This window comes from Protobothrops mucrosquamatus, unplaced genomic scaffold, assembly GCF_001527695.2.
Source record: "Protobothrops mucrosquamatus isolate PMUCROS unplaced genomic scaffold, P.Mucros_1.0 scaffold_87, whole genome shotgun sequence".
Taxonomy (NCBI): domain Eukaryota; kingdom Metazoa; phylum Chordata; class Lepidosauria; order Squamata; family Viperidae; genus Protobothrops; species Protobothrops mucrosquamatus.
Genome location: NW_015386163.1, coordinates 172,772 through 190,601, shown reverse-complemented (window position 1 = coordinate 190,601; position 17,830 = coordinate 172,772). Strand labels below are relative to the sequence as shown.

General features: G+C 36.9%; 1 protein-coding gene across 1 annotated transcript in view; it reads left to right on the top strand.

Annotated features, from left to right (window-relative positions):
• NEB (nebulin) overlaps positions 1-17,830 on the top strand; it is a 221,727-nt gene that overhangs the window by 39,516 nt on the left and 164,381 nt on the right. Inside the window, exons 32-48 of the mRNA XM_015814350.1 lie at positions 2,904-3,008; positions 4,075-4,182; positions 4,276-4,389; positions 5,514-5,615; positions 5,704-5,811; positions 5,897-6,001; positions 7,835-7,933; positions 9,280-9,384; positions 10,354-10,461; positions 10,553-10,666; positions 11,309-11,506; positions 12,850-12,957; positions 14,083-14,181; positions 14,397-14,501; positions 14,599-14,706; positions 16,822-17,133; positions 17,311-17,517. Coding sequence (XP_015669836.1) covers positions 2,904-3,008; positions 4,075-4,182; positions 4,276-4,389; positions 5,514-5,615; positions 5,704-5,811; positions 5,897-6,001; positions 7,835-7,933; positions 9,280-9,384; positions 10,354-10,461; positions 10,553-10,666; positions 11,309-11,506; positions 12,850-12,957; positions 14,083-14,181; positions 14,397-14,501; positions 14,599-14,706; positions 16,822-17,133; positions 17,311-17,517 — 2,205 coding nt within the window. The remainder of the gene's footprint in view (positions 1-2,903; positions 3,009-4,074; positions 4,183-4,275; positions 4,390-5,513; positions 5,616-5,703; positions 5,812-5,896; positions 6,002-7,834; positions 7,934-9,279; positions 9,385-10,353; positions 10,462-10,552; positions 10,667-11,308; positions 11,507-12,849; positions 12,958-14,082; positions 14,182-14,396; positions 14,502-14,598; positions 14,707-16,821; positions 17,134-17,310; positions 17,518-17,830) is intronic.

The following is a 17,830-nucleotide window of genomic DNA, read 5'->3' as shown; positions in this document are numbered from 1 at the left end:
GATACTGTGGTCCACAGTATCAAAAGCCGCTGAGAGGTCCAAAAGAACAAGGACAGAGGAACAACCCCTGTCCCGGGCCCTCCAGAGATCATTAACCAACGTGACCAATGCCGTTTCCGTGCTGTACCCCGGCCTGAAGCCCGACTGGAGAGGGTCCAGATAGACCGTTTCCTCCAGGTGCCGGGGAAACTGCCGTGCATAGGGTTGTGCTTGTGGAATTTTAAATATGGGCATTTTTTTCTGTCACCCTTCTCAGTTAACAGGTGTTTGTTTGGTGCTCAGAATAGCTTAGAAAGATTTACAAACTGTTCATTTTTAACTTCTAGAAAATGCTTATTGCTACTTCAGCAGGTTTCATCCCTATGCCACCTCTTCTATTTTGTCCCTCCTCCTCTCCTTAATCTCTGGCGAAACTGACCATGTCATTGATGATGATTTAGATGACTCTAAAATGTTTGTAATTGTATCCTTAATTGTTTTTTTTTAAATCTTGAGACCCTTTCACATGTATCGCAAACTGTGGCAGGAAGATGCCTTCCTACCATTCCAGAAACACAGAAATGGATGTGATCATCTTTAAATTCAGCCTTGTCCCATTAGAAAAACAATCTGTTGCCCACTATTTATTTTTTTTGCTTTAACGTGGCATTTTCCACCATAGGCAATACAAATCTTGTAGTTCAGCTGGTCTGCAGTACCTCATTTCTAGGAAATGTTAAGTAGGAAGGTGAACTGCCCTGCTGCTATTGGCTTCCTCTGGCTCCCTGGTCATCCAACATTTGACAACAGGAGAATCAAAGCTTTCCCATTGTGCCTCAAAGCCATTTCCCCCACAACTTCAAAAGAAGACAAGAGAGCTGCCTGAGAAGAAGCCACAATAAAGCGTCTAATTGTCCTGTCCGACTGAGATATTCTGAAGGACAAGAAAACTGTGGGGAAAGAGAAGTAGAAGGGAAGTTGTTCTTTAACTGCCAATCCCCAAGACAAAGCTATCTACCCTGGCTTGGTGGAAAAGGCATAGCAGTGCCTGGTTTTCAGGGATGGTACAGGTCAACATACATTTGTTGACCTGTACCAGAAGTCCATCTACAAGTCTTCTGCTACCAGTAATTGACACCAAAGAGGCATTTTTTTCACCTCTTTGTTTACTTTCCTCGTTGATCAAACCTGTTTGCCTCATTACTGAGGCAGAAAAAGAGTCAGAATTGGAACCAGTACATTTGAAGCTGGTGTGCTTTGATGCTGACTCACAAACAGCAGAAAAACTCTTCACTGCTCAAGTCTGAATGTGTTTTTGATCATTGGAATTCCAGAGAGAGAGAGAGAGAGAGAGAGAGGGAGAGAGAGAGAGAGAGAGGGAGAGGGAGAGGGAGAGGGAGAGGGAGAGGGAGAGGGAGAGAGTTAAATGTCCAGTGATAAAATTGAAAATCTAAAAAATTGACATCATCACATCCTGAAATGATAATAATTTGCATAAAGAAAACATAGAAGTTTGTCTTTTTTGTAGAAATGTTTGTAATAAAATACCTTGAAGGTATTAAAGGTATTAAAATAGGACTCCCTCTAAGTACCTATATTGAAGAAATATTATTTTTTGCAACCTTTAATTTATTCTTTATACTCGGAGAATTGTAAATAATCTGTTTTAGATTAATATCAATTAGAGATAAAAACAATGAAAGTATTTACATTGACAATTAGATGCTCTTGGAATATTCCAAAATATTTATATTAATTCCAACACCAAATAAAAATCCACAAATTTCCATCAATGCTTTAGAAATAACAGGAATTATATGTGATTACATTAATCGAATAATTTGATATTCAAACTCTTATAGTCTTATAGATTTTGGTAAATGACATTTATAGCTATCAATTAAAAATATCAAGGGAAAAAATATGTTCAGCTCTAGCCATTTTTAAGCCCACAATGTCCTTCTGTGGCCTGAGAAAATAGACTAAATGTTCCAATACAAGGAGAGGAGGATGGAGTTCCATCCTGTCAGAGCAGAAAATAATTCTATATGTATTAGCATACTATAATGTGTATCCCATAAATCCTGTTGAATCCGAGCGGCATATAAACCAAGGAAGGAAGGAAGGAAGGAAGGAAGGAAGGAAGGAAGGAAGGAAGGAAGGAAGGAAGGAAGGATGTTCTACCCAAATAAGAACTGAAAGTGGACTACATTTCAGGCCTCTTTATTCCCTCCTTCTTCCTGACACTGGATAGCAAGAGGGGGACATATTTTTATCTCTTCTTGATGAGGAATTCCTCCCATTCCTCTCCTCATTGCCTAGTGAGCCATTTTCCAGATCATATTAGTTATACAAACGTCTGTTATTCACTTGACCAGATCTTCAAAGTTAACACTCAAGCACACCACAAAATTAAACTGTGGTTATCTGAACTTTTCTGAATAAGCCCTGGGGAGGAGAGGCTTACCATTATATAACTCCCTCCATCAATAGGCTTATTGAAAATCCTATATCATTTCTGTTGCTAATAAAGCATTTGGTCCCTGGCAGATATATGGCTCATGTGAAATAGGAAAGTAGTAAATTTTCTTAGATTTCAAACATATTTGTCAGGAAAGGAAGTTGGTATTTAAAAAGTTGAAATTGATGCTATTGATGTAAGGGAAGAACTGGTACTCCGTGGGCACCACCATTCTGTCCCATCTGCTCCTTTAGAAGGTTCATCAATTTGACAAGGTAGTCCTTCTGGGAAGGCATTTGGTTTGGGTACTGGAACAAGGCATTGATGACTTGATCAATAGTTAGCGGGGTTAGAAAAAAGTCTGTAGCTATAGTTGGTCTCTAGGAGAAGGAATTCATCCCACAGTGAAGAGCAGCGTGTGTTAGCAATTTATATTCCACTATTTGTTCATTCTATATTTCAGATGAATTACAAAGCTAAACATGAGGCTGAAAAATTCAAATGTTCCATACCTCCAGATGCTCCTTTATTTCTCCAGTCCAGAGTCAATGCTTATAATATCAGTGATGTGAGTATAATGGACAGCTGCTCTTATGACTCAATGTCTTAATAAATAATATTATTACTACTAATATTGCAGTGCTATGTCAATTAGACAGACAGTGAACAAGCCTAGTTGAATCTTCTTTGAATACATTGGACAGACTCTTGTAATCCATAGTCAGCATGGACAAGGACAGCAAGCTTGAAAAGAACCAATCTAATTAGCTATATTTAAAACAACACAAAAACCAAGATTTATCGATACAGTGGATGAAATAAAATGAGAGAATGATATGATGATTTAAGAAGGAATTGGGAAAGCAGAATTTCTCAGCACATCTAGGAATGTGTTGTGCATATTTGGCAGGAGAAAGTATAGAAACAGAAATGATGTAGAATAGGCCAGTTGGGTGCTAAGACTCTTAGAAGTACTTAGAACACGGGCCAGATGCGTCATGCCAAAAACGCACCCACCCCAGCTCCGGCAATGGGAAAAAAGTCACGATACATCATGACACGTCGCGGTGAGTTTGACACCCCTGAGTTAGAATATGAGTGACTGTAATCAGGAATTACTAGAAAAGAGTCTGGGTTATGAGTAGGGATGGGGAGTGAAGGACAGGCAATGTGTACATCTAGGTAGATGTATCTAGAACCAAATAATCATTATATGAAGATATGTGATTTCTCTATGTTTAAGTCTCTCTCTATATTTATATCAATATTCTTGTTGATCAATAGATACATTGATAGATATATAGATAAAGAAATATTCTAAATCTGTCCCATTAGAATGGTATAGATTGCCAAATCAATCTGTACATATAGATCCACTTTATAATGGACTCATTTTGTGAAAGTTACAAATATTTAAAGGTGATTCTATTTCTTGATGATATTTTATTGCAGCATAAAGAATGTTAGAATTTATTATTCAGTTGGTTAGAAATGATGATTGTTGCTCTTATCCTGAAGAATGTTTTCATTTAGTCAATCAAGTTGAGGTATAGCATTAGATTAAAAAAAAGATTTATCCTTCTGATTCCTAGTTCAGGATGATCCATTTTATTTTCCTCTTCTTTCTTGGTTAGAATTGCTACAAGTATGATTGGGATCAATCAAAAGCAAATAAGTTTGATATCAAAGTAGATGCCATCCCAATTCTGGCTGCTAAAGCAAAGCAAAAAATTGCGAGCGATGTAAGTATGACACAGAGAAATAACACTTAACTTTCAATCTGCACACAAAGTTTGTAGCCTATGAAAATATTTTATCCTAATATCTCCCTATAGGTTGAGTACAAGAAAGGCTATGAAATGGGCAAAGGGAGGCTTATTGGAGCGTTGAGCGTCCAGGATGATCCCAAAATGTTACATTCTCTGAAAGTAGGCAAACTGCAAAATGACGTAAGTAAGCTCAAAATAGGGTAAAATGGGGTGTGTGGCTGGAACCTTTGTGATGATGTAGCACAACCCTTTTTTGGCTCCCTGTATTCTAGAGCTATGAAGCAAAAAAAAAAAAATTAGTAATGAAATAAGAATTCCTAAATCATTTTTGAAAATTATAATCTGCATCCAGTAGTATTTTAATAGTAGCCAATAACGAAGACACATACCATATGTACCTTTAGTAACTTGATAACATTTTTATGATTCTTATAGTCTTCTTTTATGACTATATTAAATTTGGGACCTTTCAATTTTATAATGTATATTTATATAATTAAGCTAATTTATTCACAGTTATGTTTAGTGAATTGTCTGATGATACCAATAAAACTTAATATCAGTAGCTCACACTGGTAACAAAACATCTGCAGGCAAACAACTGAGCTCAGAGAACAGCAAGGACTCCTCAACTGTCTGATGAAAAAGTATTTGAAATAGAATAAAATTAATTCATGAACATCAAAATGTTCAATCATCAAAGACCTAAATGGGAGATCCGTATTCGACAGTTGTCCAACTGGGCCATTAACAACCATTGTTAAACTGCATGAGGTGCAGTGGTTGTTTTCATTAGAATTTGTGATAGATTTTTCATAAACAAATTCTAGCCACTGTTGAAATCAACCTATCTGAATCTAAGCATCATGGGTTTAATTCAGATTACATGATTTTTTTCTAGGCGATTAGGGCCTAGTTGCATGGATGTCTCTTTTGGTTGGGGTACTAATATATTTTATTGCTATTTTATAGTTTATATACTGAGTTTTCTTTCTTATTATATTTTTTGTTATTCTTACTTTTGTAGTATGCTGCCCAGAGTCAAATTGTTTCAGTTGGGTGGGCTTACAAATGTAAGCAAAAATAAATAAATAAATAAATTCCATCAATAAAATATGTACTATAATGTTTCCAACCTAATTATGGATTCAGAATGTAAATTTGGATGAAATCTTTTGGAATACATTGTGATGAACATTTCAGGATAATAGGTGTGTAGGTGGGAAGCCAGGCAGACACAGAAGGAACAATATTTGCAACATCGTTTCCTAATCCCCCTTTCTCCATTTTTCCCACTCTTGCAGAGATTATATAAGGAAGCATATGAAAAAGCAAAAGGAGTAAGCATTAACTATTGTGAGACTCCACAGTACCAGGTCGACAACACTCTTAAGAATTTCAGTGGGGTAAGTGTGGTGGAGATTTCTCCTTTGCTTCTGCTCCAGACATAGTCTTGCTTGCCTTACTACAACATGTGACTGTGTCGCTCCACAGGTGAAATACAAAGAGCCTTACATAGCCAATGTCTTGGGCCGGTACATAGGCACCTTTGAGGACCCCTATGAAGCCCATTGCATGAAAGTTGGAGCCATGAAGAGCGACGTGAGTATGAATTGTACCTATTTTCTTCTCCCCCTCCTTTCTTGTTCAGTTCATGGTGCTTATTGAACTCTGGTGTTTTCTCTAGAAAAACTATAAAGCAGACTATGAAGACGATAAAGCTAAATGCTATTTCCCTCAAACCATAACTCAAGAATATGAAGCCATGAAGAAGCTGGACGTGTGCAAAGATGTAAGTCAATGTTACTGTGTGATTTTATATGTATATGTACCTTAGTCCAAAGTCTTTAAAAAAACTGCTGAAGTGTTCCTTAAAAAAAGTAAACTTAAATATTACCATGCTAATAAATGTTTCCTTGGATTGGTCTTGACTCGTAGTGATCATGCACATGAGGGCTCTTGTTCCACATTCCTACCCTCTGTGGACACCCATCCACATAGTTTTCTTGCCATTAGAATGGAATTAACCATTTTTCTTAAACAACCCAGATATAATGCTGAAAGAGCCACAATGTTTTCATGTAAGGTGAAATTGGAATTGGTACATCACATGTGACGCCCAATCAGAATTTAAGAAACCACAGAACTGTTTCAACGAAGCACAGACTAGAGGCATTTTCCTAGTAGTGTTCATTGGTTCAAACATTTCCTTCTGAAGAGATCAGTCTGAAGCCTTGTAACAGATGCCTTTGTAGCATCACCTGCACAATTTTAATTTTTTTATATTTTGGCAGACCAAAATTGGACTTTGTAGTAGGTCTTGCTTCTCCAGTTTTGTTGCTGTTTCTCTATTACTGCGCTTTTCAGATATACATATAGGATTCATGTGACATCTGGTGGTAAGGAGACTGCAGTTTAGTTACTTACTGGAGCAGACCATCTGCTGTATAATCATCCATTTTCTGCTGTTTCAAAGGCTTGGACGAGCTCTGTGCTGCAGAGTGAGCATGCTGTCTCTTTCTCCTTTTCCCCATTTTTAAAAATCCTGGCTTGTAGTATTGTTAAAATGCAGCTAGACCAGATTGGTAGCCTCTCCAATACATGTGAGTTTGTAAAAGTCAGTCATGGATTTAAAGTACAAGGTTACTTTACTTTTGGAGGCTCTCTTTACAGTCATTGCTGCCTGTCCGCCATCTTGGCTCTTACCCCCTTTTGACTTAGTTTTTACTAGTGGTTATTTACTATTTCGGTATTTTTTTATGTGTCTGTTTTATATTTCAATGTTTGTTGTTCATTGCAGATGTTTTATCTGTGTTTTATGAATGTAAGCTACCACAAGCCCCTGTTGTTTGCAGCAGGAAACAAATACAACAAATATTGCCATAAAAGCTGGCTCATGCGTGTATGGATGTTCTTCGTTAAAGCAGGGCAAAATGTTAGAAAGGGATGTTTCGCGAAGGGACTGAAGATGCTTTCTAGACATGGTTACTAAACTCTGAAGCCCAACATTGCCCGAGAGATATTGGCTGTGAAAACCTACACCAGGATATTGGAATAAAGCATCTTTCTGGGGAGTGTTAAAGTACCCTTGTCTTTTTCAAAGCTGCCTTGTGTGCTTGAAAAAACTGGCCCGGTTGCTTTCACACATGTGTGTGACACCACCACTTCATTTTACAGACAATCCCTGCATAGGCAGACACGCAGACCCTGCAGGAACAGATCTGGAAACATCTGTAAAGCCTTGCAAACAGTTGATGCTTTAGTCTTTTGAAGAGATGGGTTTTGTTTCCAATATGTTGTATAGATTTACTACTAATAGGCTTGATCACCAGCAGTGCAAATAGAGAGTGTAACACTGTATCTGTGTGTAACAAGTATGGGACAACATGCTTCTATTCAGGTCTTTTAGTTAAAATAGCAAAATGTACATCTTCACTAATCAGAAGACTTTAAGATTTGTAAACAGCAGTGGGTTGTTTAGGTATACTGTTGATGATTGAATGGACCATATTAGTATGCTAGAATTTTTTTAAAAATATTTTTTTTGTAGATACTGAAAAGTAGAACCGTAATTTGATATATATTAAAAGTAAATGCAATTACCTTTTTTTTCTCATTTGTCTAGCATGCATACAAGAAACATCCTGGTCAGATCAAGTTTACCCCTGTGACAGATTCGCTGGTTATGGTACAAGCACAGATTAATTCCAAGCAACTGAGTGATGTAAGTAACCTAGCAACTCAAACAAAGTCCCATCTGGCCTTATTTTGTCAGATGCTTTCTCTTCTAGTAACGGGTTTCTATTCATGAAGTTGTAGCTTTATCACCTGAATGTTGAAAACGTTCCAGTTTATGATTTTCAAAACATACCATGCGAGGAACATAACATTTTCAAGAATATCAAAATGCCTAATTATTTCTAGAGCAGGGATGGGCAATTAATATTCCCACATGAGAAACTGGGACTCTTGTGGAGTGCCAAAACAATAAGGCCATGAAGATGTGTAGGCATGCATACATGCACATACATAAGTAAATTGAAGAAAAAAATAGCAGTCACCTTCAAAATAAAAGCAACCCAAGAGCCAGATGTGGCCCAGGGACTATAAAATGCCCAGGTCTGCTCTAGACCATACCAATCCAGCCATCCTGAGGGTAATCCAAAAGCTTTCTCAATGTAAATTTTATGGAAATGTGAGACTGGGAGATGACGTCTTGTTCCAAAAGATTTACTTCTGGAAATTTTTTGGATCATCCCTGGAACAATCAAATCCATAGTAGTCAAAAAGAATAATGGAATAGTTCAGTATTTCTTGGAATGTTTTGTTTCCAAACTTGTATATTTTTGCACATGTTTAATACCAGGGTCAATAAAACAAGTAGCAATATAATTGGAAAAACAAGGGCTGAGCTTGTAATCAATCAGCAGGGATGGAGAAGTTGTTAATGTTGCTTTAACACAGGAGATCTATTTTTGACACTGTTTTGTGGTAATGCTTCTTATTTTTAATTTTCAAAAGATGTATGCTATGAAAACAGATGGGGATCTGTTATTGTTGTGTTCATGAAAACAAAAGTCCATTCTATCTTTATGCTAACTGACATCGATCCAACCCTTCCTGAATTAACTGAACAATGTAAACATACTTATTTACTTGATTTATAGCGTGCCTTTCTATTGTGATGGTTATTAAAGTAGAGTGGTACCTTGGCACTCAACTGCTTTGAAACTCATCGAATTTGGTACTCAATGCACTTTGACATGAACATTTTGTCCCGGTACTCATTGTTTGTTTGGTACTCAACGCATAAGCTAGAACCTGTCAGTGTGTGACTCACTACATTATTCCATATGGGAAAAAATTGTTTGGTACTCATTGTCTTTGGTACTTATTGTGCCTCCCGGAACCAATTAAGGATGAGTACCGAGGTACCACTCTGAAAAATGTTTACTTTAATGGTTTGGATTTCCCTCTTATTTTGCTCAAGCATTAAAAGCCTATGCTAGCATGCTTAACTGCTGTCCTCCAAATGATCACTTTTTATGTGATTTTCATTTTGCATTTCAGTTGAACTACAAAGCCAAACATGAAGCTGAGAAAAACAGATGCTCTGTCCCTCCAGACGCTCCCTTATTCCTCCAATCCAGAGTCAATGCCTACAACATCAGTGATGTAAGAGTCTTATGAATGATGCTTTCACAGCTAAAAAAAAACAAGCTACTGAGGAGAATCATAATGCTATTCATGACAGTGATGATAATAAGACATAAAACAGGACATATTTGATTGTCAGGTAACACTTGTCAGGAGGATTAGTTTAAAGGCAGAGAACTTAGATCAGCACTTAGATTATCTTCATGATCAGCTGTCATCACCTCCAGTTAGTTTAGTGAGTGGCATCAGCTTTGGGGAAAGGCCAATGATGAATTAAGAAATGAGATACTGAACAGACGAATGATGAATAGATGGCAATGAAGAAGGAAGAAAAGAAAACTATTAAAATAGATATTTAGGAGATTCTGTAGGTGCTGGTAAGAAAAAACATGCTAGGGAAAGAGGTTATTGAGGCTAACCAGGAGGCTATGAAGACCAAGAAATCACAGCAAATGTTAGTGTGTATATGTGTGTTCTTATGTGAGAATTCATGGACAGAGATTCACTTGAAAAACCAATGAAGGAAAAGACTTCATTTAATAAATGTTTAATTATTTACTATGGATAGAAAAAAAACCAATTATTCTACAGACATCACTGCTTTCCAGCTTTGAAGAAAGGTTCTTTAGGGTACATGGACCATGATGAAGAGCTTCATTCTAGACTGATGTCCTGAAATTAGATCTTACATTGTCTGGATCATATCTTTGACAGCCCTTGCAATATAAAGTAAAACTATTCTCATAAAGGGCTTACTTTATACAAATTCCACATATTTACTGAGTGAATGTTAAAGAGCTTGAAATCTTGTGGGTCAAAAGATTGGTCAAAAAAGATTATTCTATTGTTAGTCTACTCATAATAACATGCACATTGAAATAGTTATGCAGTTATAGGGTTATGAACTCCCTAAGATAAATCTATGGATTGTATGTAATACATTTTGTCATGACTTGTTTGTATATTTTTCTCTTCTCTTTTGGTTAGAATTGGTATAAGTATGACTGGGATCAATCAAAAGCAAAGAAATTTGACATCAAGATGGATGCCATTCCAATTCTAGCTGCAAAAGCCAAGCAAAAAATTGCAAGTGATGTAAGTGATGTTACAGAGAAATTAAGGTAGCTCTTGGATTGATTTACATTTGCAGCCATTCAAAGTACATTATTGTCTTGTGACCATGCAGGTTGAATACAAAAAGGGTTATGAACAGAGCAAAGGCAAGTTAATTGGAGCTCTGAGTATTGAAGATGATCCCAAAATGATACATTGCCAAAAAATGGCCAAGCAACAGAGTGATGTAAGTACAGATAAACCAAATAATATGTGGTTTGTTGATGATATGCTGACTTCTCTGGAAATGTTAATTTATCTAGATGTAAAATCATTTTCAGAAGATATTTCTTTGGAGTGTCCCTTTAGGTGAAGTTTACATTCAGTAAATTCTTAATAAAGGACCACTGATCTATAATTTTGAAATCTTAATGAGTACGTTCAGAGTGTTACATCCTCTGAGGGGGAATAATAATACACCTTTTGAGGAAAGTGGGTTCTCATAGTTGTCTAAGAAAATGATGAGGAAATGCAAATGTTAATAAAAATAATACTTGAGCTATTAACCTGAATACTTACGAAGTAAGTAGAAAAAGCAGGGGGAAATGAAATATTAGGTTATCAGTAGCTGCACCAAATTTTTAGAATAACTCAGGCATATATTCAGAAGTGCATATACCTATTGACGTCGGCTTATTTGAAAGTCAGCATAATCCCAACCTAGTCTATTTCTTGCATATGACAGTGGTCATTTCAGAAGACCTCATGTTACAGAAAAAGGATTCTTTAAAAAAACTGTGCCTGTTTTTAGCATATCCACTGGATATTGTAGAGGGCTTCTTTTTTTCAAACTTTAAATGGTTAATGACTTGTATTAATTGTACCGTAGCTGCTCTATAAAAAAGGTTATGAAGCATCAAAGACCAAATACACAGCACCACTGGATATGATTCCCGTTGTACAAGCAAAGAAAGCCCAGATGATCGTCAGTGACACAGATTACAGGCATCGCATCCATAATTACTCTTACCCTCCGGATAGTATTAATGTGGAGCTGGCCAAGAAGGCTAATGCTATACTAAGTGACGTAAGTAGCAACGTTTCTTCAAACCTAGCATTGTTGAACTGAAGAATACTTCATACAGACAAGAGAGTTTGCAGTGTATTTCCGTAAACCTTTTCCAGAGTTTGACAACTGGGGCAGGAAGCAACCCAACTGAGCATTGTCTATTTTGGCCTTCCCTAACTGCTGTCCTCCAGGTTTGTTGGGAATATAAGTCCCAGACATCCGTTCAGCACGTCTAACTTTAAAACCTAAGGTGGCCATCGACTGTCTTGAAAATATGCTGACCTGTAATTATCCATACAGCATCATTTAGGGAAGGACGATTTAAAATATTAAAATATAGGCTGGTGAGAATTGGTGAAAAAGAGAATAGATGTAAAGACTGAAAAGAAATTCTGCAATTTGAAAAGAATAATAGGTAGCTGCAGTACAAAGGTTAAATTCAAGGATTTGATTCAAATGCTGTTCAGTGAAATGTCCAAATCAAATCGACTTTTAAAATCAGTTTGATTATTCAGGTTGAATCACTTAGTCAAAGAAAGTATACTGTATTTGAATCAGTTCAATGATTACAAATGTTCCGTGTGTGCACTTCTGAAGAAGTTCAGAAACCCAGATCAGTTTGATTGCATGACTGATTTGAATTGATCGACAGACTTGAGTTCTGAACCCAATAATTGATCTGAATTAAATGGGGGATGTTCCAAATACCCCTGCTTTCAATCTTTCCTTATTTATAAACTTGCTTTCAGTATAATTTTCAATATTTTTTTCTTGGGATATAAAATAGAACTGAAGAAAGGTTTAAAACTATAAAAATGTTTTGTAGCTTGTCTGTGTAACAGAGATAACATATATTTGCAATATCCTATTGCTTGTAAAGGATTATCTGGAATTCAGACAGCTTCTAAAAGTATTATACAATTCCTGCCCATGTATGAAGTCCTAACTGTTACATAAAGCCAAGTGTTGCTTTCAAACTGAGTTCAGCTTCTAGTGATTATATAGAAAAATTCTTATCCCAGGATGTTTTTTTTTAAGTGTCTTAGTATAGCTTTACAGGTCTGGTTTTTCCAGATGGACCTTATAGATCAAGCACCTTTCAAAGATGATCCTGCTTTCATTTAGGTTGTGCTCCTACTTAATGAAGCACATTGCACCAGTTTTGGAATAATTTCATCATTTTGTTTTTGGCAATTACATTGTTTTTGGCAATTATCTTAGTTTTAATTCATGAATTATAGTTTCTGTTGGCTACCTTTTAAAAAAATGTTCCCTCTACATATAGGACAGCTCAAATAAATTGTCACATAAACCTGAAGACAAGGATTTCCCATTTTAAAATTCATTATGGTCTTTTCCAGAATGAATATAAAGCTGATTACAACAGTTGGATGAAAGGATGTGGCTGGATACCTTATGGATCCCTGGATGCAGAAACAGCAAAAAGAACTTCAGAGTATGTAAGCGAGGTAAGTAAAGCATAAAGAAAGCCAGTTATTATTTCAGTTTAGTTATGGGGTTCTGAAAAACTTCTTTCTTTTAGTTTTTTTTAATCATTATGTTACAACATATGAACATTGTTATTTGTTTTTATAAGCTGAACTATCCTTCTTCCTAACTGAATACTTTCTCTGGAACCTACAGAGGGCTGTAGGAATGAAAGGACAACTGTTGGCTATTGGTTTCATTACCATGGCATCAGAGCCACAGTGGTGTCATAAGGGAAAAAACAAGAAACAAAGGGGTTTTGTGTTCAAGGAGATAATGGGAGGACAGAGAAGTGGAACATGAAGGCATCTATGTGAGCAGACATCGGGAAACCAAGGAAAAAGCAGTGGACTAGTAAGAAGGGCGTAGCTCCTAAAAGGAAAGAACAGGCACTGGTAGAGTGATCTAGCAAGCCAGTGAGCCCTGCCTTCCTTACGCAGATGGGAAGGACAAGAAGTAGGGGAAAGACCAATCAGTTTGAAGTGTGGACTGAGTACCAGTCCTATTCTGTTATCAACTCACTGCAATCTGGACTGGAATTTCTGAAAAAAAAACCAAGCAACTTAGGTTGCTGTGTGAAATTTGCTTTCTTCTCCTTCTCCCTTCTCCTTCTCCTCCCTCTTCTATAGCAGTAGAAATAAACTGAAGTTTTAAGTTCATGTGATTGGTTAAATAATCCATGAATACAAGTATCCATAGTTAGTTCTACTTTGCTCGATCACTTTTAAGCCATAATGTGGCACAATATGATGTATAAGGTGGTTAATGTGGCCCAGTATGTATAAAAACTGATTACACTAGAATAAAAAAAAACTGACTACACTTCTTTTAGGAGGACTTTATTTATTTGCTTGCTTCTAATTAAATAATTACAACATTGCAACCCAATTCTTGGGGTAGAATAAGCGTTTTGCATAGGAAAATGCTAATGTTTTAGATTCATCAAAGTCTTTCAGCCTTGATTACTTTTTAAAATCTTTCAATACATGGACTTTTTTTTTAAAAAAAATCTTTAATATTGATTTTCGGTGAAGTGGTTGATAATGATTAGAAGGAAGCAATGGAAAAATTCAGTAAATGAGATTGATTTGTTTTTTCATAAACAGAAAAAATACCGTCAGCATCCAGACACTATTAAATTTACACAAATTGAGGATCATCCTACTGTGGTTCAGGCTAAAATCAATCAAGCCCAGCGGAGTGATGTAAGTATGGATAATGTCTGTATGTTTGTTAGCATTTTGATTAATTGCATTATAAATTTGCTGCAGAGAACCATTAAAAGACTAAGGAGTCTTGATCAGATGTAACTTATACTTTTGAACTGAAACCAAACTTGTAATTTGGACTAGTAATAACTTATAACGTTCGTTTTTGGTTTTGGATGTCACAGTGATTTTCACACTTGATTCCTCTTCAGGTACTTTATAAAGCCAAAAATGAAGAAAGAATTCACAGTTATAACCTCCCAGCAGACGCGCCTCAATTTATCCAGGCAAAGGTTAATTCCTACAATATCAGCGATGTAAGTTTGCTTTTGGCAATTTTTAAAATGGAACTTTAGCTGCAGATGTAGTTGATGGACATTAAACTGATAACTCAATAAATCCATTCTCTTTCAGACTTATTACAAACTGGGATTGGAAGACCTGAAATCAAGAGGCTATGACTTGAGGAGCGATGCCATTCCCATTAGAGCTGCTAAATCTGCCAGGAAGGCTGCCAGTGATGTGAGTATGCCCATCCTAAAGAGTGGTTTATTTGGAGGCAATTCACTTTTAGGACTTGACACCACTTTATCAGCCTGGTGTCAAAAGCCCACCCAGGCTACATCACCTTCGTTCTAGTGGACTGATTTCTGAATTAAATCAATCCCAGAAAACATTGGTACATTTCTGGAATCACTCTAGGTAGCGAGATGGGTGGCCTATACATTTAATAAATAAATAAATCTGTTTATAATGTTTATAATGGCTTGAAACTCAACATTAAGAAAACCAAAATCATGGCATCCGGCCCTCTCAATTCCTGGCAAATAGATGGGGAAGAAATGGAGGTAGTGACAGATTTTATTTTCCTGGGCTCCAAGATCACCGCAGATGGGGACTGCAGCCAAGAATTTAAAAGACGCTTGCTCCTGGGGAGGAAAGCTATGGCAAATCTAGACAGCATACTAAAAAGCAGAGACATCACCCTGCCAACAAAAGTGCGTATAGTCAAGGCCATGGTTTCCCCAGTTGCAATGTATGGATGTGAAAGTTGGACCATAAGAAAGGCTGAGCGCCAAAGAATTGAGGCCTTTGAACTATGGTGCTGGAGAAGACTCCTGCGAGTCCCTTGGACTGCAAGGCGATCAAACTGGTCAGTCCTAGAAGAGATCAACCCCGACTGCTCTTTAGAAGGCCAGATCCTGAAGTTGAAACTCAAATACTTTGGCCACCTAATGAGAAGGAAGGACTCACTGGAAAAGAGCCTAATGCTGGGAAAGATTGAGGGCAATAGAAGAAGGGGATGACAGAGAATGAGGTGGCTGGATGGAGTCACTGAAGCAGTAGGCGTGAACTTAAATGGACTCCAGAAGATGGTAGAGGACAGGAAGACCTGGAGGAACGTTGTCCATGGGGTCGCAATGGGTCGGACACGACTTCGCAATTAACAACAACATAATGGGTTTACTGATTTGTACAGTTTTACTAGCCATCTTTTAAGCACTCTCGACATGTTAAGTAGTGGCTGAGTCTCTATTAGGCAGCAAAACTTTGACAACTCTTGAGTTAAGAATGTCTTTAACTTTTCAGTTTCATGGAACTTCAGAGGGCAGAACTTAAACAGCGCTCTGCCTTGCCTTTTTCAATTACCTCACTGCATCACTTGCATCTTAGTTATGGGTAGTCTTTGCAGAGCGGAATGCCCTCCCATCTATGGCTTGCCAGGCCCCAACACTGCTTCATTTCAGGAGCCTTTCCAAGCTTTAACTTTTTATGAGTTCCTTTCCAAGCTGGTAACTCCGCCAATAGTTTATACTTGTTATTTTCCATGAATCGTTTCAATTATTTCTCTTCTCTCCCCTCCATTTTATTCTGTTTTATAATCATAGTAAGCTGCTTCAGATATTTAAATAGTAGTGTTTAAATAACTTTTGATAAATAATATATCAGTAAAATAGTTTAGTTTCTTATTTTGCTTTACTTTTCTCAGTCTATAACATGTATATTATCTTACTGTACCTCAATCTCAGTTGCAAATTCTGTAACAGTGCTACACTTCTTAAAATCTGAGAATTGTCACTGTAATCTCATAATCTTAACCTTGAATCAAGCCCTGCCATAGACAATGGGATGTAAATGCCAAATGAAAGGGTATAGGGTGATACTGGACTTCGATTCCATTTAATTCCCAGTGAATCAAATGGGGTATAAATTTTCACATTGTCTTAAATATTAGTTGATCCAATCTTTATTGTTATTATTACTTCTACTACTATCACTACTATCATCAGTAGTAAAAATATTCTGCAATTGTTGCAATTATTCAGTATACTGTGAACAGACTTGATCATGAAATACCAATGGTATCTACAGAATTCTGCATACACAGAATTTAGCAGAATTCTGCAAATCCCTGGGAGTTTTCACCAGTACTCCAAAAGCATACTTTATATGCTGTGGTTTGTTGCAGTTCTTCTGCCATTACTAAATGCATGCATTCAATCTGAAAAGTAGACACTTTTCTGCTCATTTGGACCGTACTATCCTTTTTGTTTTCAATACTGATTTTACATAGTATCGGTATGTTATATGATGCTCATCAGGAAATAAACCTACTTTTCAATCTTGTTTTGACAGTTTGAATATAAGAAAGGCTATGAACAAGGCAAAGGCAAACTGATTGGCTTCCAGAGCCTTCAAGATGACCCCAAATTAGTCCATTATATGAATGTGGGCAAGATGCAGTCAGAGCGGGACTATAAGAAAGCTTATGAGCAAAGCAAGACTAAATACAACACTCCGTTTGATATGGTGAATGTTGTAGCCGCTAAGAAAGCCCAAGAAATTGTCAGCAATACCAATTACAAGAATCTCCTGCACAATTACACGTTGTTGCCAGATGATATGAATGTGGAACGATCCAAAAACATGATGCAGATTCAGAGTGATGTAAGTCTGCCCAGACATTTGTGTTCAGATAAATGTAATTTAAAAAGTAGTGTTTTTTAAATTAATCCCTTCCTTCCTTCCTTCCTTCCTTCCTTCCTTCCTTCCTTCCTTCATTCCTTCCTTCCTTCCTTCCTTCCTTCCTTCCTTCCTTCCTTTTTTCTTTCCTCATTTCTTCAGAACCTTTACAAGGGAGATTTTAACAACTGGATGAAAGGTATTGGCTGGATTCCAATCGGTTCCCTTGAAGCGGAGAAAGCTAGAAAAGCAGGAGAGGCTCTAAATGAGAAGAAGTACAGACAGCACCCAGACACTATTAAATTTACAAGTATTGTGGATTCTCCCGTCATGGTCCAGGCTAAGCAGAATGCACTTCAGCTCAGTGATGTGAGTAAGGCTTTGGAAAGATAGGTGAAATGCTAAGTCTTATGGGGTTGGAGAGTCTGCTAAATCCAATGAATGAATGAAATTAAGGAAATTGAACCTTGTATTTGGTAATTATGCAAATGTGGCTAATAATAATTTCTCCCTTTTCTATTCTATTTATTTTCATCTTGCATTTTAGCATGAAGAGTGTAAAAGAATGTCCTGTTTAGGAAGGGTATGAGGTTGTACATGTGGGTTTCCTTTGTGTCATTATTGATTCCTGGCAAATGCCTGGACTAGTCCCTGCAGATTTATTAGCAAGGTTTTCAGAAGG